This window comes from Dromaius novaehollandiae, chromosome 5 (assembly GCF_036370855.1).
Source record: "Dromaius novaehollandiae isolate bDroNov1 chromosome 5, bDroNov1.hap1, whole genome shotgun sequence".
In the NCBI taxonomy this organism is placed as follows: domain Eukaryota; kingdom Metazoa; phylum Chordata; class Aves; order Casuariiformes; family Dromaiidae; genus Dromaius; species Dromaius novaehollandiae.
In genome coordinates this window covers 10,554,526-10,580,607 of record NC_088102.1, presented here as the reverse complement: position 1 = coordinate 10,580,607, position 26,082 = coordinate 10,554,526, and the positions used below count along the sequence as shown (strand labels likewise).

The following is a 26,082-nucleotide window of genomic DNA, read 5'->3' as shown; positions in this document are numbered from 1 at the left end:
CACTGCAAATGTTTGTTTTCCTGTGCATTTACATTTCCCCCTTCCTTCATGGAAGGCCTTGCTTGTTAAATTATCCAGCATTGGAGGTTGACACCAGTCATTTGACGTGTAGTGAAACACTGTTTCCCAGTACAGGTTCAACTCAGTAATTGGATTATGAGTTGCGTTAGCTTTTACCACAACATGTGCTGTTCTTGCTGTTAGTGAAGGGAGGAGGACAGCCAGGAGCATCTGAAGTTCCTAACTTCAGGCACCTCATTTACTTGTTTAAATCAGGGACTAAAATTCAGTTTGCAGTTGGTAGAAAGATGAACCTCCCTTGAGGTCCCTTCAGAGCAGCTTGCTCGCAGTGCCGTTTGCAGGAGGGCATGGGTGCGTTCCAGGTGGCTACACAGCCCTGACCCTCTGAGATACGTTGCCTTGATATGCTCTGTCAAAACCATTTCTGTGCTTCTTCCTTGCAGACGTTTGTGAATGACGTGAGGATTCCTGACCAGAAGTACATCACCCTAAAACTGAACGATGTCATTCGCTTTGGCTACGATATCCTTCTTGTCTGAGGATGCAGTGAGATGCGATCTTTGTTTGGGTGTTGTGCTATCTGCTGAGTGGAGAGTTAACAGCGCTAATTGCAGCTAATGACTAAGGGTGTTTGTTTTGCATCCTGGAGTCTTTGGATGGCTTATCAGCTTTTGTTTCTCCACCATGGGCCTGATTCAGAGCATGTTAGTCATGATGCGTGCTGACTTTATTGCGCTTTGAATCAGGCCCTGCACTGGCAAATAGTGACTGTGGAGGTGCTGTTTCAGTGTCTTCCGGTCTCTTGCTCTCTCAGGAAGGATTGTGTGTTTTGTGTGTATGTGTGTTAAATCTGGGATCCCTGGGTGACAACTGCAGCTTGTATTGGTCTGGGAGAAAATGTGTTATACTCTTTTGTAACACTAACATCTTCATATTTTTATCATCTGGCTTTATTTTTTTTAATCGTTTCACTGAAATGCTTGCTTGCAGATGATGTGAGCACACAGTTCTTCATCATTAAACATCATGCTTTGGGGCTAGCAGTCAGACCCTTGGCTTTTTATTGATTAAAGTCAAACCTTGCAAATTGCTTCTGCCACAAAATGTAAGAGTAAATCTCTTGCTAGCAATAGCAAATTTTGCCTCTGTCGGGAGGAGGCCAGGCTACTCTTACTGCTTTGGTTAAAAAAAGTACAAATACTGCTAGAGTCTGCTAAAATACCTTTGCCTTCATCCCTTTTCTTTTTATCCTGATGTGACTGTATGACTGGCTATAAGCATATATGATGAAATGCCTTCTTGAGCCTATATATCAACAGTGGTAAATAGAGCTGCCTTTTCTCAGTGTCATCATTTTCAGAATGAGTTTCAGTTACCTCTAGCTGCCAGTGTTAGCCATTTAGGAATAGTGTCTGCTCTAGATTTCTTCCTTTCTTTTGTGGGAAACTTCCCTTAAAACACTCGAGACCTTTGTGAGAATAGAAGCGGGGAGTAAGTTTTACCGTGGGAGGGGAGGGACGGAAATCTGTTACTGCTTGGAAAACTTGCGCATCCTTGACCCCAAGGCCACATTCTTGTGCCTTTTGTTGTCTCCATGATAATCCATGTGTGCTCGGCCATGCTGTAGCCCTTGAAATGTTCCCAAGCTTGCTGGAGGCATGAGAGAGCTGAACCTGTGAAGAGAACGAATTTGCCGAGCCTTCGTGCACTTGCAGGGATCCGTGTACCTCGGGTCTGAGCTGCGATGGTGCTGGAGTACTCACTGTTGAAAACAGGGGTGCCTCTACTGATCTGTGTGTAATTTGGGGCCTGCTGAAAAAGAGGCTTTTCTAGGCCTTGTATAAAATCTTTTTTTTTGGTTTTGGTTTCTCTATGTCCCTTCTTCCTGTTTTATAGGCGATAGATCTTATCTTCACAGCGGTATTGGTTTTTTGCTTTAAAAAGAGAGGGAGTTGCTAAATCATAAAAAAGCTGAAAAGGAGACTGATTATTTGCCTTCCAGGCTGGGTTTGAATAGGGTGCAGCTGATGAGGATTCAGGCATACATGGGGGGAAATGCCGAGTAGCCTCTTATTGAGTACTGACCGTTAAATGCACACGAGCTTTGTCGTGTGGGGCCATGTTATTAAAGGTGGTGTCTCAGTGCACACATGTGATGAAGCATGCTAAAGTCACATAGGAAACCTGAGTTCTAGCTTTTCTTGACTTTGCAGCTTTGCAAATGTTCTCCTAATGTAGCTGGTTGTGTTTTTTCTAGTCCCTACATATGTAGGGAAACTCGTACAAGATTTACTGTAAACTCTAGTTTACCTAAGGCATAAGCCAGTGCCTGGAGCTTGGGTAGATTTTAATGGCTGTGATACAGGTTTAAACTTTTTATAGAAAACAATTCTGAGCATTAAGCAGCTGAGTAAAGTGTCTAGTCCTGCAGCCCTTACATGGACATTCATGTGAAATGAATGATTGCATTTATGAATTGGAGAATTTATTGCCCTCAACCGGAAGACTTATGAGAATGAGAGTTTTAGACTTGGATCTTTATGAGAATAAAGATATAATCTCTTCCCCTTCTTTGGTGCCCCTCTTCTTAGAAGTGCTTTCTGTGCCCACCTTGGCCAGCTCTGTGGGGATGGCAGCGTCTCCTGTGGTCTCCGAGTCAGCTGTGCTCTGTTGCGTAAGAGCATTTGTCTCTTTCCCATTTACAGTTTCACTTGCAGGCTGTGTGGAGTTTTCTTGCTATGCCAGTATTGGTTGGTTTATTTTTAGTTGAAGATTTTCCATGTTTCTTTTTTCCTCCTTTGCTCTGTGCAGTCCTGATTGGATTCTTCATGACGACGTTGTCAGATGCTTTCCTTATTTTTTTACACAGCTGTCTAGGCTCAAACATACTGAATGCCTCTCTTTCTAAGAGGTCACAGCAGCTCATGGCCTGATTTACTTTTCCTCCAGGAAACTGCAGTGACTGAAAGGCCTTGTCAGGGCAAGAGAGCACCGCAGTCCTGAGCGTCTCTGCAGAGAGGTGCACCCTTCCATTCCCTTGTCCCAACCACGTGAGACTGCTCTTGGCCGGGACGCTGTGAGGATGAAGCAGTCTGCCAGGAGCTGACAACAGGGTGGAGAGGAGCAGGGAGTGAGTTGAGTCATGGCTTGGGTCATTCCCCCATCTCATACTGAGCTGCTGGTCCTCCCCAGAGCTTCCTCTGCAGTGCTCTTCATTTAGTGCTGGGTCTGGCCAGCAGACATGATCGCATGCTGTGCTGCCAAATGTGCGAAGCAAAGACCATGGTGGTGTGCAATGGAGATGACTTTTAGTGCCCTGTGTATTTTAAGCTTGTCTAGTTTTATGATCTTATTTTATTTTAGTGACTGAGGGGTAGATTTCACTGTGCATCCAATTACTTTGCTGTTTCCTTAACAAGTTTTGTACATTCAAACATGTATGTCTTGGAGCAAATTCAACACAAGGTCCCAGAAGAAGCGTTAAAGGTAAGGGTGTACAGATGGAGGTAGTTTTTTTTCATAGAGATGGTGGTATCTACAGATTGCTGTACAATTTAAAGGTGCTATTTTACAGAATTACAGTTTTTTTGAAGTGCTTCAATGATGGCCATGTAGCTTGAAATTTTTAAGCACTCTTGATGGCAGCAAAAAGATCCACAATGTTAGGCTCTCCTTGGATTGATACTTAACAAAACTTTCCTTTAACAAAACCTCCTTTGAGAGACATACGTTTCCTAGTTATCTCAGCTAACATCTAGATGAAGTTATTTATGATTTCATGGCTGCCAGCAAAGGTTACCAGTTATGTAGTGTATTAAAGAACAGTCAATGCATTAACTTCTTGTAAAAGCATAGTAGAACTTACTCTCTCCCAGAAGCGAAGCATGGGTGCCTTTCTCAGAGTGTGGTAACTTAGGCCAGCTCCATCATGTTTCCTCCAGCTAGCTGAAGTTTGCTTAACTTATTCCTAATCTCATTTTTGTGTTCACACTCCAAATTTTTCTTTGCTTTTTGCTCTTATCAACAAGGTTTTTTTTAAACATAGAGTTCAGGATCAGGTACAAAATACTCCAGCATCCTCTTGTGTAAGGCAGAAGAGCAACCCCCTCCAGGCAGGAAAGCTGTCCTTGTACAGCTGAGGGATTAGGCTATCAGTGGCAAGCATCACTTGTTGGCCAGCACGTGCTGTCCTCTTAGCCCTAGTTCCACTTCTAGGACTTCGAGAAGGTCAGAAGTGTAACAGATAGGGTTGGATAAATGATTCATTGAATTTACTGAGGGGTAATCTTGACAGGTACACTCTTTTATTAACTTACTTGTAATAAATCCACTTTTAATTAAATCATTTACTATGCCCAAAGTTAATACGAGACCTTTTTTAAGGTGGAATAACATTCCTATCTGGAGAGAGTTTGGAGAGAAATAATTAAAATATATTTTAATTGTTTTTACTGAGAAATTGAGATAACACAGATGAGTGCCCTGGAAGAATTGATAATGTTGCCTTAAGAACAAAGGGGATTTCAGGATTTGAATCTGGAATGGAAAACGACATAAGTTCTGGTTGTTCTCAATTTACTCTTTAAAGGGTTTCCAAATTAGCTGTTTTGCAGAGCTAAGTCACAACGCCCTTCTCATGGACTAGAGTTGTCAATGTCTTCCAAATGAGGTATCTGAAAGCCTTTCGGCTGGCATTTCTGCCATTCTCTAGCCTCTACTCAGATGTGTTTTCTTCTTGTTACAGAACATTGCTACAGCATTTGCTTTTGTATGATCCTTTTGGTGGCGTGGGGTGGGAGGACGAGGTTCATGGGGTATATATAGCCGTATATAGCACAGAGGAACCTTGCGAGCTGTTGCTTATGTCTCTGCAGCATGAGAAGTACACGAGCCAGCTTCAGATGAATTTCAAAGGCACGGCAATGAAGAGGGCGGAGCAGTCCATGGAGCATGGTGTCTACACTGAGTCCCCGCAAGCAAAGCTGGAGAAAGGAGAGAGGAAGGCAATTACAGGTACTTGCTCAGGAACCAGTTAATCAAGCTTCAGGACAGCGGCATGCTGCTCAGTCTCTGCGCTGGGTCAGAACAGTAGTGCGGTTGACTTCTAGGAGCAGTTACAGAAGTGTCGTCTTTCTAAAGCTCTGATTTTGGTATTTCAGACTATCAGTTTTTGGAAATGCAGCCTCCAAAAAATTTGCTGGCATGATGGTTCAGGCATGCCTTGCCATTGTGTGTATGCTGGCGAACTTGTGGGCATAGCAGGTTTGGCTAGTTCTTTGGCACCTGTCTGGTCTATTTTTAATTTCCTAATCATGAGCCAGTGTTTGAACAGCAGTGGTGACTCAGAGTGGAAAATGCATGGCTGCTGTGGCATGGTACTGGCAGGCAGGCAAAGAGGCAACATGGGATTTGCTGGGGGGGGGACAGACACAAAGTATGGTCCTGAATTACTGTGTTTCCTCACACATCATTATGTGGGATTGAAACTGATTGCCAAACAGGGATACGTTTGCCTCAGGTTCGTTACTCACTACTGTAAATCTTTTCCATTTGAAAAATTTCCTCTGTTGTCCTTTTCTTAACCCATTACTATGTTCCTTTAAAGACCCTTTATTATTCCTGCCCGCTCAGCCCTGTGCTGTCCCTTCCATATTGAATCCTATGAGTGCCACCTGCTTCTTCCCTGTTCCCCACCGTGGTGGGCCAAGACCTCTCCAGCAGCCTCGTCTCGCTCGTTTGAACTTCCTATCTCCTGTATGTGTTACTGTCGGCACAGCTCCTCAGGTTGTGCTTAGATAACTGTTGGTGGCCTTCTACAGCTCGATGACACCCAAGAGGAACAAATTTGGTTTTAAAAGCATCCTGGTGATTGAGGACTGCCAGAAGCAGTCTTCTGGTGCCACGATGGCAGAATGGTTGAAAAGTTTTAGGTTTAGCAGAGAGACTGCCTGCCTGCAGAGTGGGCCTGTTAGAGGAAGGAGAGAGGTGAACACAAGGAAGGAGGTGGGTGAGTAAAGAGTAAGCCAGTCTGTTGCAGAGCACAGGGTGACCTAGCGATTGATACAGCAGCTTCCTAGAATTGTGTGCAACCTTGGGTAAATCTGTTAAGGTTTTCTGATCTCTAGCTGGAGTGAGCTGGCTGACCTTAATCTCCCATTTATTGTCTTTGTGAAAATCCCTCTAAGCTGATGTAGTGTGGTAAAGCAGTGTAATATTTCTCTTTGGTACATTTGCCTCTGTTCTTGTCATTCTTGCCTCCAGCTGTGCATGGAAGCACACACATCTGTGTACCTGACTCCCCTTCCCGCTGCCAGAGAAACCTTTCCTTGTGATGCTTTAGATGTGTTTGTGTTTCACCCTCCCCTGCGGATGTGGCATTTGTGACTTTACCTCACAAGTTAAAGGAATGGAGTTGGTGATGATTAATTGTGACACCGTGGAGGGTGAAAAGAGGTGAACTTTCCTGGGAGGAGAGCTCCCCAGCTGTGCTGCAAGGGGTGCTGGGTTCTTCAAAAGCTTTGCCGATAACCTGTCTGCAAGGCTCTGGTTGAACCAATTTGCTTCTGTTGCATGGACATTCTCATTTTTATTCTTGTCATCTTCCAAAATGTGCACTAGTTCGTTTTAGCCTAATAGCATAAGTTGTTGCCATTTGAGAATGTCTTCAAAATCAGGACATGGAGTGGCTCTTCAGCAACATGACTCACTTCTCTGATGCGTAGTTCACAGACCTGCAGTACATTTTTATCATGGTTAGTGGGCACAGGCCAGAAGTTGGAGGTAAAAAGGGCCGTGAGTACTTACTGGGGGCCAGTGCTGAAGTATGTTGCCTTCAGTGGGACTGACAGCCAGATGTGAAAAACCTCCCGTGAAGTGCTGCTAACCCCCCTGAAAGATGGAGGAATTGAGGATATTTTATTGGAGATATTTTGATGAGCTGGACTGAAGCCTGTGGAAGCAAGGGAAGGAGTCTGAACCTCTTTGGAAAGCATCTCTGTCACGTGAGCAGAATGATTAGTGGGTTCGTATTTCATCTGCCACGTGACTAATTCACCTTGTATTCAGCTACAGGCATGCACAGTTTTTCTCTGTTGCTTGGAGAAGTGGCAGCAATTTAAATCGATTAGTGGAAAGAGGAATATAGTATCTTACGGGGAGTGGGCCTGCTCAATGGGAGTAGAAAAAGAGGCTTTGCGGAGAGAGCTGTCTTGCTAAGCCTGTAGGTATTTGGGAATTTGCATTGACTAATTAAAGCAAGGGCTGGGGTGACAAAGGCCTTTAGAAGGATTGCTTCCAGAGCCCTGGTGGAAAAGAGGCAGAGGGAGTGCAGACTTGGAGGGAAGATGTTTAACAAAACAATGTGAACAATTAGACCTGGTTAGAAATGGGAGGAGGTGAGGGGTGAGGATAAAGACATCCAATAGAGTGAGTTGGAAACAGCTAAGCTGTTTATTCTTTATGCTGCTGAACTTGCAGGTTTTTGGTGCATGTTGCCTGTAAGCAGAAAATCACCAGCCTTTGTGAAATGTTTTTCCAGGAGAGGAATTTGGTAAGATCTGTGGGTTAGATGTTGATATGAATAAGAAAAGTGCCCGCAGTTTAGCTAGTTAATGCCAAAAATAGCCATCAGCTCATGTTTAAAGCCTTAAGTGATCAGCAGGCCAGGTACAGCCTTGCACTGAGCAGGTTTTAAGACTATCGCATTCCCCATCTGTTGCTACCTGGGTTGAAGTACTGGATGACATAGGCTACTTTATGATCTCAGCACATAGTTAATCCTTAGGCTGGTCATAAAATACCCATTTTTTTTTTTCCTCCAGCCCTCACAGGCTGATGGCACTAGATAACACTAAACCTGATGACTGCAGACCTGAGTTTCCAAGGGTGGAGGCTGCCTACAGCTTCCAGCTGAAATGGGGCATCATCAAACGCAAGGGCACAACTTGAGTTTCTCCCCGGTTCTGTGAAACAGGCTTGTGTGCTGGTTAATGTTGGTATAACTATAGAGTACTCTAAACAGAGCGGATGACTGGAAAGTCTTGTCGGTGTCCAGTGCTGAGGTCAGCAGGCAGTTTGGACGGAGGCAGCGGGACTTGTGCCTAGTTGTGGAGTGGTTTCCATGGTCTTTGGCTGCTTTCCCCATGAGATCATGGTAATAGTTACTTAGACACACAGCTCTTCTCTGGCCTTTAATTAAAGATAGTGGTGGTGGTGGTGTATCTGCTTCCAATCCGAGCTAGTTTGGTGGTACCTGCAGCATGCTAAAGGCTCGACCATTTAATTGGTACAAACAAATTTGTGATTAACAGTTGGATTTGAAAGCCTCCGGGATTTGTGTGTGTTCACAGCAATGTGGCGGTTTCTTTTTTTCTTTTCTTTTCTTTTTTTTTTTTGCAACACACAAAATAAACACTGCAGTGGAGAGCCAAAGAATTGCTTTATGTTTATTCCTGCTAGGTCAGAATTCTCTGTTTGGGAGAGCAGGAAAGAAACCAGAGACTTCAGGAATTAGTTTTAAAATGTTCAAGCTAGATCATCTTTTTCTCCCCAAGGCCTCTGCCATAAAAAGCCTACTCTGCGTCTTCTGAAGATGGACATTTGTATTATTAAAAATGAATCAAAACCAGCTTGACTTAAAACAAGCTGCATTTCTCATGCTTTTGTTAATGACTTGCTGCAGCAAGCTTCAAAGCTGTGTGTGCCTCTGTCAGCAAAGAAATGTGCCACTGTTGTCTGTCTCTCTCTCATGAGTGTTTGAAGCTTTGCGAGGACTTGGGTGAGCGCAGCCCTCAGTGCTGTCCCAGCCAGGCAGCCGGTGGGAGAGCCCTTCTTCAAAGGAAATCAAACCCCTCTGCGATGGGAGCTGCATGTTCATCAGGAAAGCTGTTCTAACCACTTGCTGATAGAAAGCTGCATTAACACAGACCTTTTCCTTCTCCTTTCATTAGCTGGACTGTATTTTTGGTCCTGCCCTGGTGTTGCTCTGAGTGATTCACTTCTCCATAAATATACCTCCTTTGTATTCAAACATCTCATTTTCTTGCATTGTGGTGTCTTCCCTTCAGATGATCAATAGCCCTGTATTCATTTAACAGACCACGTTCTTGTCAGACTTGTTAAACAAATAGGACCTCCCTTGTTCTGTGCTAAAACAGCCTTCACTTTTTTCTTGAATGACTGCCCCAAAGACCAAAATCCAGGAGCAGAACGTGTGCATGTCAGTGGTCTTTCCTGTATTACACAGTCACTGATAGCTCAGTATTTATCTGGCTGAATGCTTGTGCTGACCTCAATTCAGTTCTCTGAAAGGATGGCTTTCAGGCTGTCTGCCTGAATTGATGAGCCAAGAAATATGTCTAAATGAATTGGCACCATCTGGCCAGCCTGGCATGGAGTCGAGAGAGGTGGTAACGAGCTGCCATCAATTGGAGGAAGTCTAATATCATTAAAATGACTGAGTAGTTAGTTTTCATTGGTGTTCCTTGCTTCATCGCTGACTCAGGCAAGCCCTGAGTCTCTGTGGGCTTGCAGGAGCTCTTAGTGTACACTGTAAAATACAATAGACAATCTGTGGGTTCAGAGCAGTGCGTATGTCAGGACACAGGCAGATCTGCTGCTCTGGGGGCTGCTGGTCCAGGCTGAGGTTGCTACCCAAAATGCATCCCAGCTGGTGGAGAGCAAAGCCCCTTGGATCGGTTGGCACAGCTGCATGTGTAGCTGCTCCCTCGCCTGCTTCTGTCCCAACCATCTGTTTTAGCTCCATTCTTTAGCTTTTTATTTTCTTTTTTTAAACAACATTATCTTGTTAGAGCTAGAAGGAGGAGAGGCCACGGGGTCGGTTGTGCTGACAAATAAGGGGCAGTAGTTTCTGTCGCGAGTGAGATGGCAAATTCATGTAGCTCTTCTGAAATTGTGGAAAACTTAGAGTAGCTCAGGATCTGGCCACTTTCAGCAAGAGGTGAGAATTAGGGCATCTGTGCCACCTGATAAAGTTGTTGCACAAAATGCAAATTAATTTGAAGGCTCAGTGGAAACATTAATTGCTCTTAAAATACTGAAGCTGTCCCTAAATAGCAAGACATTGACTCCTCAGCTTCCCATCTGTGCTTTTTGCATTTTTTGAAGTTAAGCTCTGGTTTATTGTGGAGGCAGGGAGAGGGGAAGAATGAAGAATAGCGCGGATGTGTTGCCCTGAACGCAGGCTGCGACAGTGTGTCGGGTGAAGCCGTGTGAGCCCGTGTCGTGCTTGTTGGCCCTGGAGGGCAGGACGGGGCTTCTGCTGTGGTGTGGTGAGCGCTGGCTGGGGGCTGCGCTGAAGTGGCCTCCCACCCTGGCGGCCCCTGGCTGGGTCTGTGCCCTCTGCCAGACCTGGTGTGCTGGCTGTACCGGCTCTTGATACGCCCTAGGTTTTTGGTCTTGTGGTCTTTGCCACAGAGGGAATCTTGGGGACCTCTTTAGGTTAGAGGGGGCAACTTGAAAAGGACAGAGGAACTGGCTAATCATTCTTTTTAAATCCTTTTTTTCTTTCATGCTTTCCTTGTCATCCCAAAGTTCCCTTTCAACCAAAAAGTTTGACCGAGATTAACTTGCTCCTCCAGCTGCCTTTATCCCTGTAGTAGAAAAGCTCCAGGGGTGAAGGCAGTAGCTGCTGTGTCCTGAGCGAGGAACACGGTTCTCGGGGCTGGAAAAGATGCTGGGAAGAGGTCTGGCCTGCAGGATGGATGTCCTCCCCAAGCTGTCTTAGCTCACTTGGTCTATTTGCATTTCATTTGTAGTGCAGTATTTTCAGGATTTATTCCACCAGCAACCTAAAATTAATCACTGACGAACTTGTCAGAGTTGCTTTCATTAATCCGAGACAAGCCTCCAAAATCTCCTGTACCTCTACAGATTTGAGCCCTTCACTGTGCCCCTTGGACCTTTGGCCATGAATTACCTTAGACACATCTGACTATTAATAGATTTGTCCATAACCCTGGAGTTCTGGTCTCCTTCTCCCAGCCCTGACTACCACTTGGCAATGAACCCCAAGGTTAATATTGCGCTTCAGAGGGTGATAAGCTATTACAGTGTGTACCCAAAAGGTGTTTCGTGGGACCAGGTAGAATGAAACCCATGTGGTTGGGGTGAATGATCTGGCAGAGGAGTTGTGGCATCACGGGAGGGTGATGGGTTTCTGCTAGGCTGAATGACAGAAGATCTCAGCCTAGCAGACAATATGTTTGGGTTCCTCTGTTCAGTGACTAACTTTTTTAATAGTGGTTTTTTTTTTTCCTTCTCTCCCTGAAGTGGTTTACCCATCCTCAGTTATGAAACGTATTGCTTGGCAATTCCAATTTATTCACGGTGAGAAATGCTTCCTCCTTTGAACTTTCAAAGGCCGCCTACATAATGGGAATATGGTTTATCTTCTGTGCACTCTAGGCGGAAAGGAGTAATGTTTTGATCGTTAGTGTGAAGGGAGGCAGCATGTTTAATTTTGAAACATGAAGATCGCTTGAAAAGGGCCAGTGGGCTGAATCTCGAAAGCAAAATTTTTGCCTGTCGGGTATGAATGTATGAGCATATATATTTCTGGAAGTATTCTAGGAAGAAAAAAGCCATGAAATAGTGGTCATTGGATTTTTGTAGCATTAGAAACAGCAACATAAATTTGGGCTTCTTTTGTCTTATTTAATTCCCCTTCCTCTTCTCATTCCCCTTGTCTTGCTAATGACTGTGCTCTGTCATGTCCCTGTTAAACTAGGGAATGCAAAATTGCAGGGCTGTCTGAGGACTCCTTTAAACAGAGCAGCGTGTGGTTTAAAACCGCAAACTGAGCAGCAGCTGGCAGTAGAAGCTCGGCTGTGCCGCCCTAGCTGGAGCCGGGGCTAAAGACGTGTCCAGGAAAGCATGTGCTGGTGGCTGTTTTGGGTGGAGGCAGAAGCCGCTGATGATACTGGAACCTCTCCTGGTGTTAGCCTGAGCCCCTGATCTGTACTTGTGTCGCTGCCACCTTAACGTGAAAGGAGAAAAGCTATTTTATTTGCCTCTCTTAAACGATTATAAAAACATAATAATAATAATAATAGCAACTATTACTACAGGTAAATTGAGGTGTATTCTTTTTACTCGTTATATAAACAGCAGCAGCCCAAGGCATTCCCAAAATATAATCTTGTTTTGTGGGAGAAAAATGGTTGAATGAGAAGCAGTGCATCAGTTCCTTTGGGTACCTGTTGTTGTGATGAAGCCCTGATTTTTCTCCGAGTGCTCTCTGAGCAGAGAAGATCTTTGAAATCTAGCACTCCTGAAGGAAGCTTTACCATGAGAAAACCCACTGTCCTGCAGTGGCTCTGGAATCCACTTCCTTTGACTGTAATCTTTTAAGTTTACTTCTTTTTGTATGCCTAAGGAGATGGTTTTATCACTTCCCTAAATTTTTAGCACTTCAAGAATTTCCTGTTGTGGGGTGTGTATCATTTGGGGCGAAGTGGTGAAAAATTGGAGAAAATCCCTGACTGCGCAACATCCCAGTGCATGGTGGGGCCAGAAAAGGCAGCACTCTTCTACTTTCTTTGAATAATTAGGCTAGAAAGAGAGGGAAGCCAGTACCAGGGAAACACACGTATGAGAGAAAGTGAACAGAGCTGGAATCAGCATCTTGTTAGCAGAATGTATTTTTTAAAAAAAAGGCCTGAACATAATTATTATTACATATGATTTGGGATCATTATAATTGCAGTATAACAGATATGTCATCTCATCTTGCTCTGCTAATTTTCTGTCTTTGGGTCGTGCTTAACTTCTGTCAACCTGGGAAATAGATGTTTTCTGTGTCAAAACATTTGCTTATCCTCTTCCTAGAGACCAGTACTTATCGCACCCCTCTCTATGGTCAGCCTTCCTGGTGGGGGGAAGATGATGCAAATAACAAGGAGGACAGAAGACAAGAGGAACACTACTCGGGTAATGCGGATCATCTCTTGGGGAGGGGAAAGAATTGCTGCATGCTTTTGATCTTTGCTGCACAAAGACATCCTGCTTTAAGGCTTTAGTTACTACTTTTTTTACTTGTATTTGCACATTGCTAGGCATAGATTGCTGCCAGTGAAACAAAAGTAAGGGGAAATAAAATGTTTCCCCTAAAATATGTGAAAGTTTAAAAACAGCAGTTGCAGACTACTTCAGTATGCATTGAAAAGGCCTTGCTAAGTTTCTTGGCGGCCTCTTTATGCAGCAGTGCTGTATCCGTGGTCATATGTAGCCCATGTGAATAATCCATACAGTGCATGCCTGTCTCCCAGGAGTTTCTTGTCTAAGAGGCAAATTAAGAACAGATGCATTGACCAGATTTGATTGACCTGAAAGCTGTCTATTTCTCACCTTGTCATCCTTGGAACCCTTTCTATTCCCATTATTGTGAATCTGTATGCTTGAAAGATTTTTTTTTTTTTTTAATCTGTGCAATAAACCTGATGCTTCTATCAAGCATACATTTTACTGCATAAAGCAGCGTTTAATTTCTGTGCATGTGCAGTGTTATCTGATAGGGAGGGTGCATGAGGTGCAGCCTTGCCAAGAAATTGAAATGTTAAATGACCCACCTGGCCAAGGGGTTTGGGTACTACTGAGAGGATGTATTTGTATCCTTAGTGATATTACAGGATTAAGCCTTGATCCAGCAAATGTATGCCCGTGATTAGCTTTGCACACTCAAGCTTTTCCTGTGAAATGAGACTAAAAGGTTGAGCAGCTGTGTAAGTGGAAATGAATTCAGTGAAGTGAAACAGGATATCTCCTGTCCACATCAGGCAGACGGAAACCTTAAAATGCCACCATTCATTTTAGCAACTTCAACTAATGTTTGTTTGTGAATTTAATATTTTTCTGCCTCCTCCCTTTTTTGTAGAAAGATCAAAAGAGATAACCCAACATGAAGAGGAGCTGAATGGTAACATTTCTGCTTATAGAGATTCCCAAGAACAGTCTGTGTTTGCGTTCCGGAGAGAGCCGAGTTACTTTGAGATCCCAACTAAAGAATTTCAGCAGCCATCAAAATCTCCAGAAACACAGGTCCATGAAATACCAACAAAGGATGTTGATGCTGTAGTGCCCCCAGTTGTGCAAAGTCATGCCTCTTTCACCATTGAATTTGACGACGGTACCCCTGGTAAAATAAAGATAAAAGATCACGTAACTAAATTTTCACTCAGACAGAGAAGACCATATAGTAAGGAACCCGCTCATACAGAAGTGATGTCAGCAGAGAGCAAAGTGGCTGACTGGCTTGTCCAGAATGACCCCAGCTTGATGAGACGACAGTCTCCAGGAGACGATGTGTACAGCACAAAGAGTGACCTGCCAGTTCACGTGAGGACACTTAAAGGTGAGTGAATGTCTTGTCATGTGGACAGGGTTCTCTGTTCATTGTGCCACAGCAGCATAATAAAGGCAGAAACTCTTCTCCTGTCAAGGAAAATTGCACTCATTTATCTCTGCCCCAAATTTGCAAAATGAAGTTTTTTTTTTTTTTTTAATGACTGTTAATGGTTTCAAACCTGGTTAGCAGGCTTTTCGCCCAGCCCTGAAGCTATGTGTGATGTTGGCCTGGGGACTGTCTAATCTGGTTTCTCCACATCTGTAACCCCAGCTTGGCAATAACAGTGATGAAAAAAGGATTTTGATTTTTAAATGTCTGAAATTACCTTCATGTGGTCAGGCAGACTGGTAAACACAGGTATATCAGTGGATTTTCTGCTCTTGGCTTCTAGCTGAAGGAATGACTCTTGCTTTTTAGATGTAGTGTAGAAGATGCTAATTGTGGCTAACTGCTGATGTCTGTCATAACCAGAGCCTCTTGGGTTGAAAACCAGAGGTTCTGACATGGAGACTGGAGATGTACAGGGTCACGAGTGGAGGAAATGGTTGTGCTTGTGGAAGAAGTTTTCTTCTCTTAAACTAAATCTTCTCTGAAATCCTGCTCTGTTCAACAACTCCAGGTTTCATGGACCTGTTTTCTGTTAAGTGTGTTACTGTGAGGAATTCTTTGGGGAGTTTCAAAGGTGTGAAGTGTAGTTTGGAGCTTAGTGCTTAGAGCAGCTGGTGGGAGCAGTGATTCTTACTTGTGCTTTTGAAGACATTTTGCAAGATCCAGGTTTGCTTGGAAGCCTTTCTTGGAGCATGCACTGAACAGCTAGAAAAAGACCACTGGTTCCTGAATTCTCACCGCCTTTGTGTTTGGAGGCCTTGCAGTGCTGGAGAAGCTGTTGTTTCAAACTGGGCCCTTGACTGATGAAGTCATATTGAAGGTTACTGACCCACCTGTGCTTGAGGTTAACATGTTTTTAAGAGAGCACTGCTTTTTTTTCCCTCAAAGGAATATTTGCTCAGTCATTGTTGGAGAAATCCTCCTTTTAATATGAAGAGTTTTACCTATTATGCCTCCAACTTGCTGTTTTGTGTACAGTTTCTGAGAAGCCTCTATGGTCAAGAAGGTCTAGCATATCCAGCCCTGGGGTTTGGCATGACATAGAAATTGAACTCTTATCATCACTGAGCTACCCTGCCTGATTATTTAAGGTCTTCTTTTCAGTAGATGGTAGGTTTTGTTTTTCATTTTATCATTGAGATTTTAGATTTTGTTGACTTGCTGGAGAGCCTTGTCTGTAGGGGGTACAAATGCAATTTAGCTTTCTCCAAAAGGAAGGAGTAGAACTACTGGAGTTTGGCTGCTGCTGCTCATCCCAGCATTTTCCTGTGTGATACACAGAGAGAGAGAGAACTAGAATGCATTTGCCTCTTTACTGTCCATGAGGCATAGAAAGAAATTGAGATATTTTAATGCATAATTTGCGTATCAGAAAATCAAATGCCCAAACAGTTAATTAAGGATTACAGTGTTGGTGGCCCAAGGAGTTTATCCACCTCTTCTTTGGCAGAGGACAGCATGTCATTCATCTGCAACAGTCTGGATAGCTGTGTAACATGTTCTTCCTGTGGGGAGAATTTTGAAGATGTCTTGGAGGCTGCAGTTGGCTGCCTACCAACTTTGAGTCCTCAGGAACACTGAGACAGCAACTGTTGCGCTTCTTTAGTAACATTTGTTCACTTTCAGGAACAACATGGTGAACATAAAGCCTGATACCAAGACTAGAGAGTTGGGCCCTAGCTCTCTGAGAAGTACATGGTGTTCTGCTGGGGCATTTGTAGGCACAGCGGGTCCTTTTCTTTGCTTCCTCACCATTCTGCATTCAGCAGAGCTCTCAGTCATGACCCTTTAATCTAAGAGCTTTCCCTTGCAAGGACTGTACTTATCAGTCTTTAGGGCACAATGCAAAGTCTTCTGGCTTTCTTCAGGAAGGTGTTGGGAAACCCTTCAGAGGCCTGACTCCTGGGTTTGAATGGTTCTTGTATTAAATTCTAATCTTTCACAGTTAACTCAAGGTAATAAATGGTCTTCACCACGGTGTCTGGAGAACTTGCAAAGCAGGCTTGAGAGTTCTGCTTTCAAACATGTGGTATTTTAGCCAGTATATCTTGCTGCATGTTATAGTCTAGAGCGCAGAGACCTCTTTCCCCGTTCTCCCAATGACAGGTTCCCAGTCGTTGGCTGAGTCGTGTTGTGTGCCTTCACACCTGTTTCCTTCTCCAAAAAAAGGTTTGTTTTTTGTTTTACTTTAACTTTCTCTCTTTCTGAGAGTCCTGAACTAGGGTCTTAAGGGGCAGAGCATCGCTGATACAAAGCAAAGGTTATGATGATGGTTGTCTCTAACATAAGTGAAAATTAACTTAGGCTTATTTTCACTTAACTATGAGTAATTATTTAACCTTTGCATGGCTGGTAATAGGATGGTGTGATTCAAGGGGTGCCATGGTATAACTCAAATCTTCAGAAAAAGTAAAGAATCCTGCAAGTTCACTTTTCTGTTAGCTGCTGTTTTATTCCCCCATGTAGAGGGGGGTAAAGCGGGCGCTCGGAGGTGTGCGCAGTCAGAACGCAGTGATTATGGGGATTTGATTCCATGGGATGCAATGCATGGGATTTATTTCCCAGCTCTGCAGAGAAATTTCTGCTCTGGAATGAAGAGAGCATAATGAGGTGTTCTTAGACTAGGGTAATTGGGCAGAACAGCAAAATAATGTCCTTGTTTTTATTTAAATGGCAAGAAAGAAGCAAACAAGACATTAGGTGTCGAAAATGATCAGTGTTACAAAATCAAAACCCCATAAGGTTAAAATGATTTCTTAAGTTGTTTTTAGTAAGCTGATGGCCAATCAGTTGTGAAAAGTGAGGTCATGGCATGCCTTCTCTCTTTTCAGCTGATGGCACACAGTCGTAGTAGCACAGTAGATATTTTTGGCATTGTTTAATTCTGTAGGAATTTTTCTTTTAACTGAAAAGATAAATTTCAGCTGCAAGGTAATCACAGGGCCACAGCAACCGAGAACGTAAAACAAGTTGCATGGATTTGATTTTTTTAGGCAATAGGCATGAGGATGGGACGCAGAGTGACTCTGAAGACCCTGTGGCTCCCAAGGCAGAGAAGGAGACAACGACTGGCAGTGAACGTGCGACAGAGCAAACCAGGCTGCAGCGCCAGATGAGACGCGATCCCCATGAGATGCTGCACAACAAGCAGGCGTTTGTCATCGAGTTCTTTGAGGACACACCACGGAAGAAACGGTCGCAGTCCTTCACTCACAGTGCTCACTCCTCCCAGAGTGACACTGATCCGGGGCTGAAGACCAAGGTTGAAAAGCGCAAGAGCACGTTGCCAGCGGAGAAGCTGGGAAGTGCAGCGCCGTCATCCCACCTTGGGGCTCAGGTGGGCAAACCAAGTAACAGCTCCTCGGGGACCCAAAGAACTAGTTCCTTCAAGAGAGAGAAGACAGAGGATAGGATCAACTCTTCCTCCTCCTCTGCTTCCAGATCATCAGCCAAAACTTATGGGAGCGTTGGAAGGAAGTCTAAACTGGCTCAGGATTTTATGGCCGAGTACTTGCGGGAGACTGCTCAGTCTGGAAAGACGAGTGCTGAGAAAACAGTGCCTCTGCCCGTGCCGGTCGCTCCACGTGTGGTTATATCATCAGAACCAGAATCTGCCACTGCTCCACCTCCCGAGTTAAAGTCAGCCCAGGGCAGGAGGAACGATGAGGAAGACAGCGTGAGTGAGACGGGCACATACACCATCGAGACAGAGTCGCAGGATAAAGAGGTGGAGGAAGCACGAAAAATGATAGATCAGGTAAATGCTACTTTTCTGAACTGGCCAGAAAGTTGAGGACTGAAGGCTTGGGCTTCTGCAGCTTGTGCTGAAGGGCCCAGCTTCATTAGCTGTTGCCATGAAGGACTGCTCCCTTTTGAGTTGGGTGCAGAGGGTTTATATATTTAGGAGTGGGAAAGTGTCCTGGATGATATATGTTAAGGATAGGTGTGAAGGTATGAACAAGCAAAAAGAAGAACCACAAGCAAACAAAACCCCCACCAAGTGCAAGAAGGCAAGGTAACCTCACAGCAAAAAGCTGCTTTGCTACCAAAATGGGGTTTGGATGCAAAAGTTCAAGAATGGGCTTGCTGTATGTTAGAGGGAAAGGCAACAGCATGCTCAGCATAAAGATCGGGCTGATCCTGCCAAGAGCCGTGAATGGGAGCAGCTCTGCTCTCTAGGACTGCTCAGAAGCCTCTGCCTTTGCATTGTGTCACCTCCTGCCTGCAGCCCCGCAGACAGGAGCTGCAGCCCATCGCTGACGCTGCATCCCACGGTAGGCCAAAGGAAATGCAGGCCAAGGGCTGGTTTTCGTTATCATTCATGAGCCTTTAGAGGTAGGTGGTTCTGTATTTAGCTTCACTTTGTTAGAAAGGTAGGGCTTGCTGGCAGAACAAGTGGCAGCTAGTCCAGATAGCAAAGGGTGTGGTCTGGGGCAGAGGCAATCCTAGAGGGATCTATACTTGCTTGTATTTTGCAAAGTGAATGATAACCTAAAAGAATAGATAAGGGAGAGGCTTAAAAATACCCACCCAACTAAGCAACCCTAGGGCAAACCAAAGTTTGGACAACTGTCAGGTTTAACTTTCATCTGTTTATTGTGAAAACAGAACTGGCAAGTTGCTATGAAGACTTAGTGGAGTGTAGGAAGGAAGATGGTGAGCTTTACAGGAAGCCTTAATTGAATCCAGCTTTAGAGCTGTGTATATAGTGGTCTCCGTGCACAGGTCTGGCTTCTTTCATTTATTTATTTATTACACTTGTTCTTTGCATCTTATTTGAAATGTGATCAGAAGCTTGAGGGCAGGGTGGTCTTTGTGTTTAAGCCAAAGCAAAGCCCTAATCCTGACATTAGACAGTTAATTGCTCTGATGGGAGAAGATGAGAAGATAGCACAAAACCACAATTATTTCTGAGGAGAGGAGGTAGTCTTGGCAGGCAAGCAGACCAAGTTCAGCTCCTGATTCTGCTGTAGACTTGGTGAGATGTAGACCTACCACTTGGGAAGTAACTAACAACTGGACCTCAGTTTCTCTGTCCAGGAAGAAAATTAATACTAACTTCAGCTTTGCCGGGGTTTTGCAGTGACTCTGCTCTTCCCCTGCCACACATGCACACCACTTACTAGAAGTGAGAGTGGAGAACTCTGGAGCGGCTACCTCTGCCTGAATCTAGGTACCTTTTGTGGTGGCACCTTCTCTGAACTTCTTGTAGTCAGGGAAGAGAAACAAGCCCCTCTGAGGCATGGATTGTGCTCATCCCTGGAAGAGAGCCTGTTTATCTCCAGAGGGAATCTAGCCAGCTAGCTTAAACACTCATCTGCTTCAGAGGTGAATGCTTTCCCAGGTCTTTATGTGGCTACACAGTGTTCCCCTTGTCAGCCCACTCTCTACTAGTCTGCTACAGTCTCTGAAGGACCCTAGAGATGGAGTTGCTTTTCTTTTCTTTTTGTTTTCTTTCTTTTTTTTTTTTAATTCTCCATGAATTAGCCGGCAGAGAGCTTTAATGACAATCATCCTAAATTTCTCAGGGCTGAGAAGGGGCTCTGTCTATGAAAGTTACTACTATTAAAGGCAGCACACTGAAATAGCAAGGGAGGGTGAAAAGGTGGGTGTGAGTGAAGTTCTATGAATAAGTATATTTAAAACTGCTACTGAGGAGTAGAGAATAGAGTGATTCGTTTAATTCGTGATCCATTTAATTAGTGGAAGGATTGGCATGTGTTTCTGGCCATTTGAGGTCAGACTTTGCATGTGACTAATGCTTTGTGGATTTGGATTTTGAACTAATATTTTGTCTTGTTTTTTAATCTTTCCCATGCAACCACCCTTTCAGGTTTTTGGTGTTCTCGAGTCACCTGAGTTTTCCAGAATATCCTCAGCCTTTAGACCAATAATAAAAGGTGAAAAAGATGACTCTGGTTCTCATCAGCATCTAATCAGTGAAAATGGCACTAGTCAGAAGTCGCCGTTGCTCCAGGCATTTGCCTCAAAAGCTATGAGTGGGTCTCAGGCTGATATGCAGGTACGGGTAGTCCAGGTGGCTTTGATGGGATGGTGGAAATGTAGATGGGTTTTCTGTCTGGGGAGAATGTGGTGCATGAATTGATTTCCATTTTGAGGAAACTGAGTGATGGTTGTATGAGAAGAGAGATTTGGTGGCTAAGATTTGCTTCAAAACCCACCTGTATAATGCTGCCTTCCCCAATTTGTTGTAGATGTCTGCAGCATCTCAAGGGAGTCAGAAGTGGGTGTCTAGGTGGGCGAGCCTTGCGGATAGTTACTCTGACTCTGGATCTGTCTCTGGGCAGGGTGATGGTGGTACAGGTAAGCCTCATCCCAGTGTTACCTTTTGAAGGCTGATGAATCTAAACCGAGGTGTTATGAAAAGGGGGATGTGTCTGATGGTGGCTTGTTTTCTGTTTTAGCTAATGTATTTGGGGGTGGGAAGGACAGTAAATTCCCAGTGGAGGGGTATGAAAGATGAATCCTAAACAAAGATCAAGAGAGCCTCTGGTTTGCATTTGAGTCATCCAGCAAGTTTTTCAGTGCTGCATTTGACATGACTAAAGGGCTCATGGGAAGCAGAAAGATCATAAGGGCCTTGGGAATTAATTACACCTGTGTGATTCTTTAGACCGCATTATGTCAGAAAAAAGCCTTTTGCAGGTTATCTTGGAAAAAATTGCTGATTGGTGCTTGGCAGCTGGATGTTTGTGGGCTTATCATGTCTGGCTGTGCTGAGGATTTTAGGCAGTTCTGGGGTTTGCTGGGCAGATGGCAGGTTTGAAGTGTGGAGATCAGCATAGAAAACTGAGTGTGGAGGGGAGTGAGGGGTGAGAGGAGGTCAGGCGCACATCCCAGCTAGGAAGACAGCTTACAAACTCCCCAAGTTCTGTAGAAACATAAGAAGGGGTGAACAGTGCTTTGGCTTTTATAAACCTTTTCATCCTTTTTTGTTGGAAATATTTGTCATTACCAACAACAGGTATAAATGAACTCAATAAAGATAAGAACAAACCTTTGTTTCAGACATACAGTTCTCACCCTGTGTGAGAATCTGACTTCCAGAGCATTTGAAATATTCCCTTAGTCAAATAAGCAGTTGTCCTAGTATTTAAAGGTGACAGCAGATACAAAGTGCTGACCAATGACATGGCAGATGTAAGAACGCTCTTTTTGTGGAGTGTGTCCTACTGACAAGTCTGCCCATGCTGGGACAGTGAGCTCTAATTCAAAGTCTTCACTGTTAGGGTCTTTCTCCTGAGACTCTGCTGTGGGATACGATCGTATGAGACCTTATACTATGAAAAACACCATCCATTTAGTGAAATGGGCTACATTGTGTAGAATGATGCTTAGAGTACTGCATCTCTGTAGTGGTTTGGCTGATGGCTATTCATCTCCTTCTTGTGGCCTGATCTATGGTAGATTGATGCCAGTGGACTGATAGCATGGCCTCTAAATGTATGTGATTGTATTGAGAGGTAGATCATGTGAGAATGTCAAGGCAGGATTTCAGATGGAAGGTGCTGAGCGCAATAATCCAGCAAAGGGATTAAGTATACCTTTGTTTTAAGCATATGTGTTGATAAACCTGCAGAGACTTAGCAAAAGCCTCATCCTGTTGGTGTTCATACTAAACACAAGCTTAATTTTAAGCACGTGCTTTATGAATGCTTTTGTAGACTCACACTTTGCAAGATCAAGCCCTTATTGAATAAATAAGATCTTGTTGTACAATATTTGATAAGTGTCTGTTTAACTCTCTTCAGAAAGTGGTGTAGCCCCAAAACCTGGGGAACCAGAAAACATTGTGCCCTTGAGAACAAGGCGCCTTCTTCCCCAACTCCCACCAAGCGATAAATCGGACAGCCCCACACCTACGGTTCTGGTTTGTCAGGATTCCTATACCGAGGTTACAAAGAGAAGCATCGTAAAGGATCACTGCGTGGAAGCCTACAGTGATCCCAGCAGCCGACTTTTCATCCAAGAAGACTTGGATCCAGATAGCCTCAGTGATGCCAGCAGATCTGATGATGGCTTCAGCACTGAAAAAGGCAGGAAATATAAAGAGAACAATAAAATGTTAGAGCAGATGGGGGAAGAGACAAAATCTGAGAGCCGGCAGCCAGGAGCCCCCCGGGTCTCACATATGAGAGCTGTAAGTGAGCCAGTTTCCACTTCTTTCTACATTGGTGATGACAGCAACGGTGTGGGGATTCCCTCCAAGCTCTCTCTGAGTGTGTCCCATGCTCGAGCAGACAAAGAAGGCAAGGATCAGGAGTTTTCCTTCAAGGCTGCTGGTGCACCTGTTTCTGGAAAGCCACCGGTCAAAGATGTTGGCGCTTACATTAATGCAGCAGGTAAAATGGTTATTTCTCTTCATCAGAATCTTCCTCAAGATCAGGAAAACATGTTAGGAAAGGAAACATCATCTTTTGTTAGACAAGAAAGTTTTACCAAAGATAAATCGAGCAGTGCTGTTCCTCAAAATAAACTCCCGCATATTTCAAGTCACCCTCTGCTTAAAGATTTAGAGGCTGTTCGGTCAACCCGTATGGACTTTGGTCAGGACACTCATCTTCTCCTTAAGGACACTGAAACTGCCTTGGCAGCACTGGAAGCCAAATTACTTGGTCAAAGCCAACAGCTGGAGCCCTCGGAAACTGCTGGTCAGCTGGAGGACTCCTTGTCTGGGGACTCTGATGTGGACACAGCTAGCACAGTCAGCTTGGTGAGCGGCAAAAATGTCCCGACGAGTGCCCCGAAACGCAAAGCAGTCACTAGCTTGCAGAAGGAGAAATCTTCCTCCACATCTTCCATCCAGGACCAGTGCGGGCAGCCTAGCGCTCGGGACAGGTTGACGGAAAAGCGGAAAACGCAAGTGCCGGAGACGGCAAGCCGAGCGGAGGCGACCAAACGCTTCCAAATGAAGCGGAGTGCTGGGGCTCGAGGGTCCCTTGATTTTACAGATGACGAGAGAAGCTCGAGCCTGCCCTACCTGTCGGTCCCCGAGGCGGTGGCCTCTGACCACGAGCACTCGGTAACCAGGCCAGTTCCGAGGAGGAAACCTTTCACTCAGGCTGCTAAGGAGGATCACAGCAAAACAACATCGAATGTGCAGAAGATCCAGCAAGTCCTCACCCGCTCCAACAGCTTATCAACCCCGCGGCCCACGAGAGCTTCCAAGCTGCGTCGTGCCCGGCTGGGAGATACTTCGGACAACGAGTGCCTCGATACTGAGAAAACAGCCTCCAACCCCGAAGCCGCCGCCGCAGGGTCCAAGCAATCCACGGAGACTAAAAAGCTCTCCCGGCTCGACATCCTCGCCATGCCGAGGAAACGGGCCGGGTCGTTTACAGTGCCGAGCGACTCTGAAACTGCACAGTCGAGGACGGGGTTTTTGGGCCGGAGCGTGGAAGCCTACCGGAAGATGGCTGTTTCGGAGGTCCGAGCCGCGGTGAGGAAAACGGCAGCCGCTGCCACGGCGAAGCAGCCTTTCAGCAGAACCCGCTCCGGCAGTGTTAAGTATTCCTCCTCTTCCAGTAAGTGGTTAGGCTTTATGTTTCTCCCATTTTGCCCTGTTTCTAATTTATAGGCTGCACGTGATTGCCAAGGATTGATTTCCCAGTAATAAAAATGCTGCATTGGCGAGTATGAAAAGGAAGCAAGGGAAGGAGGCTGTGGGGTGGGAGGGAGGGAAGAGTCTGCATTAATAAACGTGTGTTGGAGAAAGTCATGGGGGATATTTCATGTGCGGTGGGGTTTGGAGACAGCAGAGCACCTCTCACACCCAGTGAGATGTTACTGAGCTGTCCACAAGGATATTGCAAATAGCTATTTTTCTTTTCTTTTTTGAAGCCTTTGTTTTTTTTGAGCAACCGGTTACCTTTTGACTGGAGAATGTTAGTCTTTTATTTTTGTTGTCGTTGTTACAGAAGTAGAATTTGTTCTTTTCCAGTGCCACAATTCTGTTCTGCTTTTCTTTGACTTTTAAGATTCAGTTTACATCAAAAAAACTTATATTGGTATTCATGATAGCTGATGTCCAAGATGGCAAGTTTGAAGGCACCTGAAATAAAAATAAAAGAAGAAATAAATAGCCCTGTTTTTGAAGGCTGTTCTCTTATTCTTTCCGTAAATGCAAAAAGCAGCGCTGGGCACTGTATTTTGATTGCCCCAAGAGATTCCCTCTACCGTGTGTTTTCATTCCCTTTTGTCAATACATAACGAAGCTGCACAGTTGCTCCCTGCAAGGACGCGGTTTGCAGGCTCTCCTGCCCTCTAGCTGTGCAGTTAGCAGCTTTTTGTGAACAAACCCTTGCAGTATTAACACGTGTCATGTTTAAATCAGCATTTATTTAAGAGGTGGGGACAACGCCGATGTCAGCTCTAGTGTGGTGATTGGTAATCGGACACTATCCAGGACATGGTTAGTAACTTTGGTCTAGTATTCCCTGGCTCCTTGACCTACCAGGCAAAGTCCCATCTGTTTGCTTAGGTTTTTAGAAATGGCAGAGGTGTTAAAGGGATGGGAAGAACTCCTTTGGCAGTTTCTCAGCCCTGTTGGGATAGACACTATTTTCAGCTGATTGGTGATTTTTATAAGGGGTCTTAGAGTTCTGGAAGTGTCCTTTTCATATACTTTCGTACAATTGAAATAATTATCCTTCTTGCACTATTCATTTTTATTGCATGCTAAAAATGTTATTTGCAGCTTGTCTTAATTTGGATTGTTTTAGCTCATCCAACTTCTCTTTTATTTTAATGATTTTTTCTTACACATTTGTATATGCATGTAAATCGGAATGTGAATAAGCTAAAAGAACATGTACAATTTCTCCTTTTGCCTTTTCTGAGATCATGCTGCTATTACTTTTTCTTATTACACAATAGCAAATCCAAAGCAATACAACATGGTCAGAAATTTCCAGACAGGAGGTACCATTCCCACCTCCCTGTTATTGGACCACAGACTTCAAATAATTTGGCCAGTTCTTGTTTTAAATGAATTGGTTTTTGATTTCCAGAGCTTTGTAGCAACATACTAACAGCTTCCCATGTGCCTAGTTGCAGCAGATGATGCTAATCCTTTCTCTGAATAAGTTTTTCTTAAAATGCTAACCTCCTAATTCCTTGATAGGATTCTGGACCCTGCGCAAGCTGTAAATGGACTAGTATACTTCATGCTTCATAGGCCTGTAGCTAGTGTGTGGTGCATGTTCCTTTGCTAACGCTGCAGATACTGTGAATGAATAGGTAGCACCCTGTTCCTGGAACAAAAGTGGAACTTGGATAAACTTAACTAATGCACTGTGCTGTCAAGACATTTTTGAGCATGATGCAATAACCATTGAAAATACTGAGCTTCAAGTGTTGCGACTACAGAGGCAGATGTGGCCAATTCAGGGATTTCTTAAAACATTTAGCTAACCACAATAGTTTCCAGCTGTCCGGGGGGGGGGGGGGGGAAGTTAATCTTGCTAACGGAGGAACAGAATGAAATATCTGGCCAGGAGACAAGAAATGCCAATGGATTGTCAGATGATTTGAAGTAACTTTATGTGAAACATGCCTACAATGTCAAAATA

General features: G+C 44.4%; 1 protein-coding gene across 12 annotated transcripts in view; it reads left to right on the top strand.

The window, feature by feature from the left end:
• CEP170B (centrosomal protein 170B) overlaps positions 1 to 26,082 on the top strand; it is a 59,865-nt gene that overhangs the window by 16,441 nt on the left and 17,342 nt on the right. For 8 of the 12 annotated variants that reach the window (XM_064511991.1, XM_064511990.1, XM_064511988.1 and 5 more), the window contains 10 exons: positions 465 to 545; positions 3,451 to 3,507; positions 4,896 to 5,034; positions 12,868 to 12,969; positions 13,913 to 14,389; positions 16,598 to 16,660; positions 17,485 to 18,248; positions 20,325 to 20,513; positions 20,707 to 20,815; positions 22,264 to 24,036. In XM_064511991.1, coding sequence (XP_064368061.1) covers positions 465 to 545; positions 3,451 to 3,507; positions 4,896 to 5,034; positions 12,868 to 12,969; positions 13,913 to 14,389; positions 16,598 to 16,660; positions 17,485 to 18,248; positions 20,325 to 20,513; positions 20,707 to 20,815; positions 22,264 to 24,036 — 3,754 coding nt within the window. The remainder of the gene's footprint in view (positions 1 to 464; positions 546 to 3,450; positions 3,508 to 4,895; positions 5,035 to 12,867; positions 12,970 to 13,912; positions 14,390 to 16,597; positions 16,661 to 17,484; positions 18,249 to 20,324; positions 20,514 to 20,706; positions 20,816 to 22,263; positions 24,037 to 26,082) is intronic. The other 4 variants (XM_064511997.1, XM_064511998.1, XM_064511996.1 and 1 more) reach the window with 1 other exon arrangement.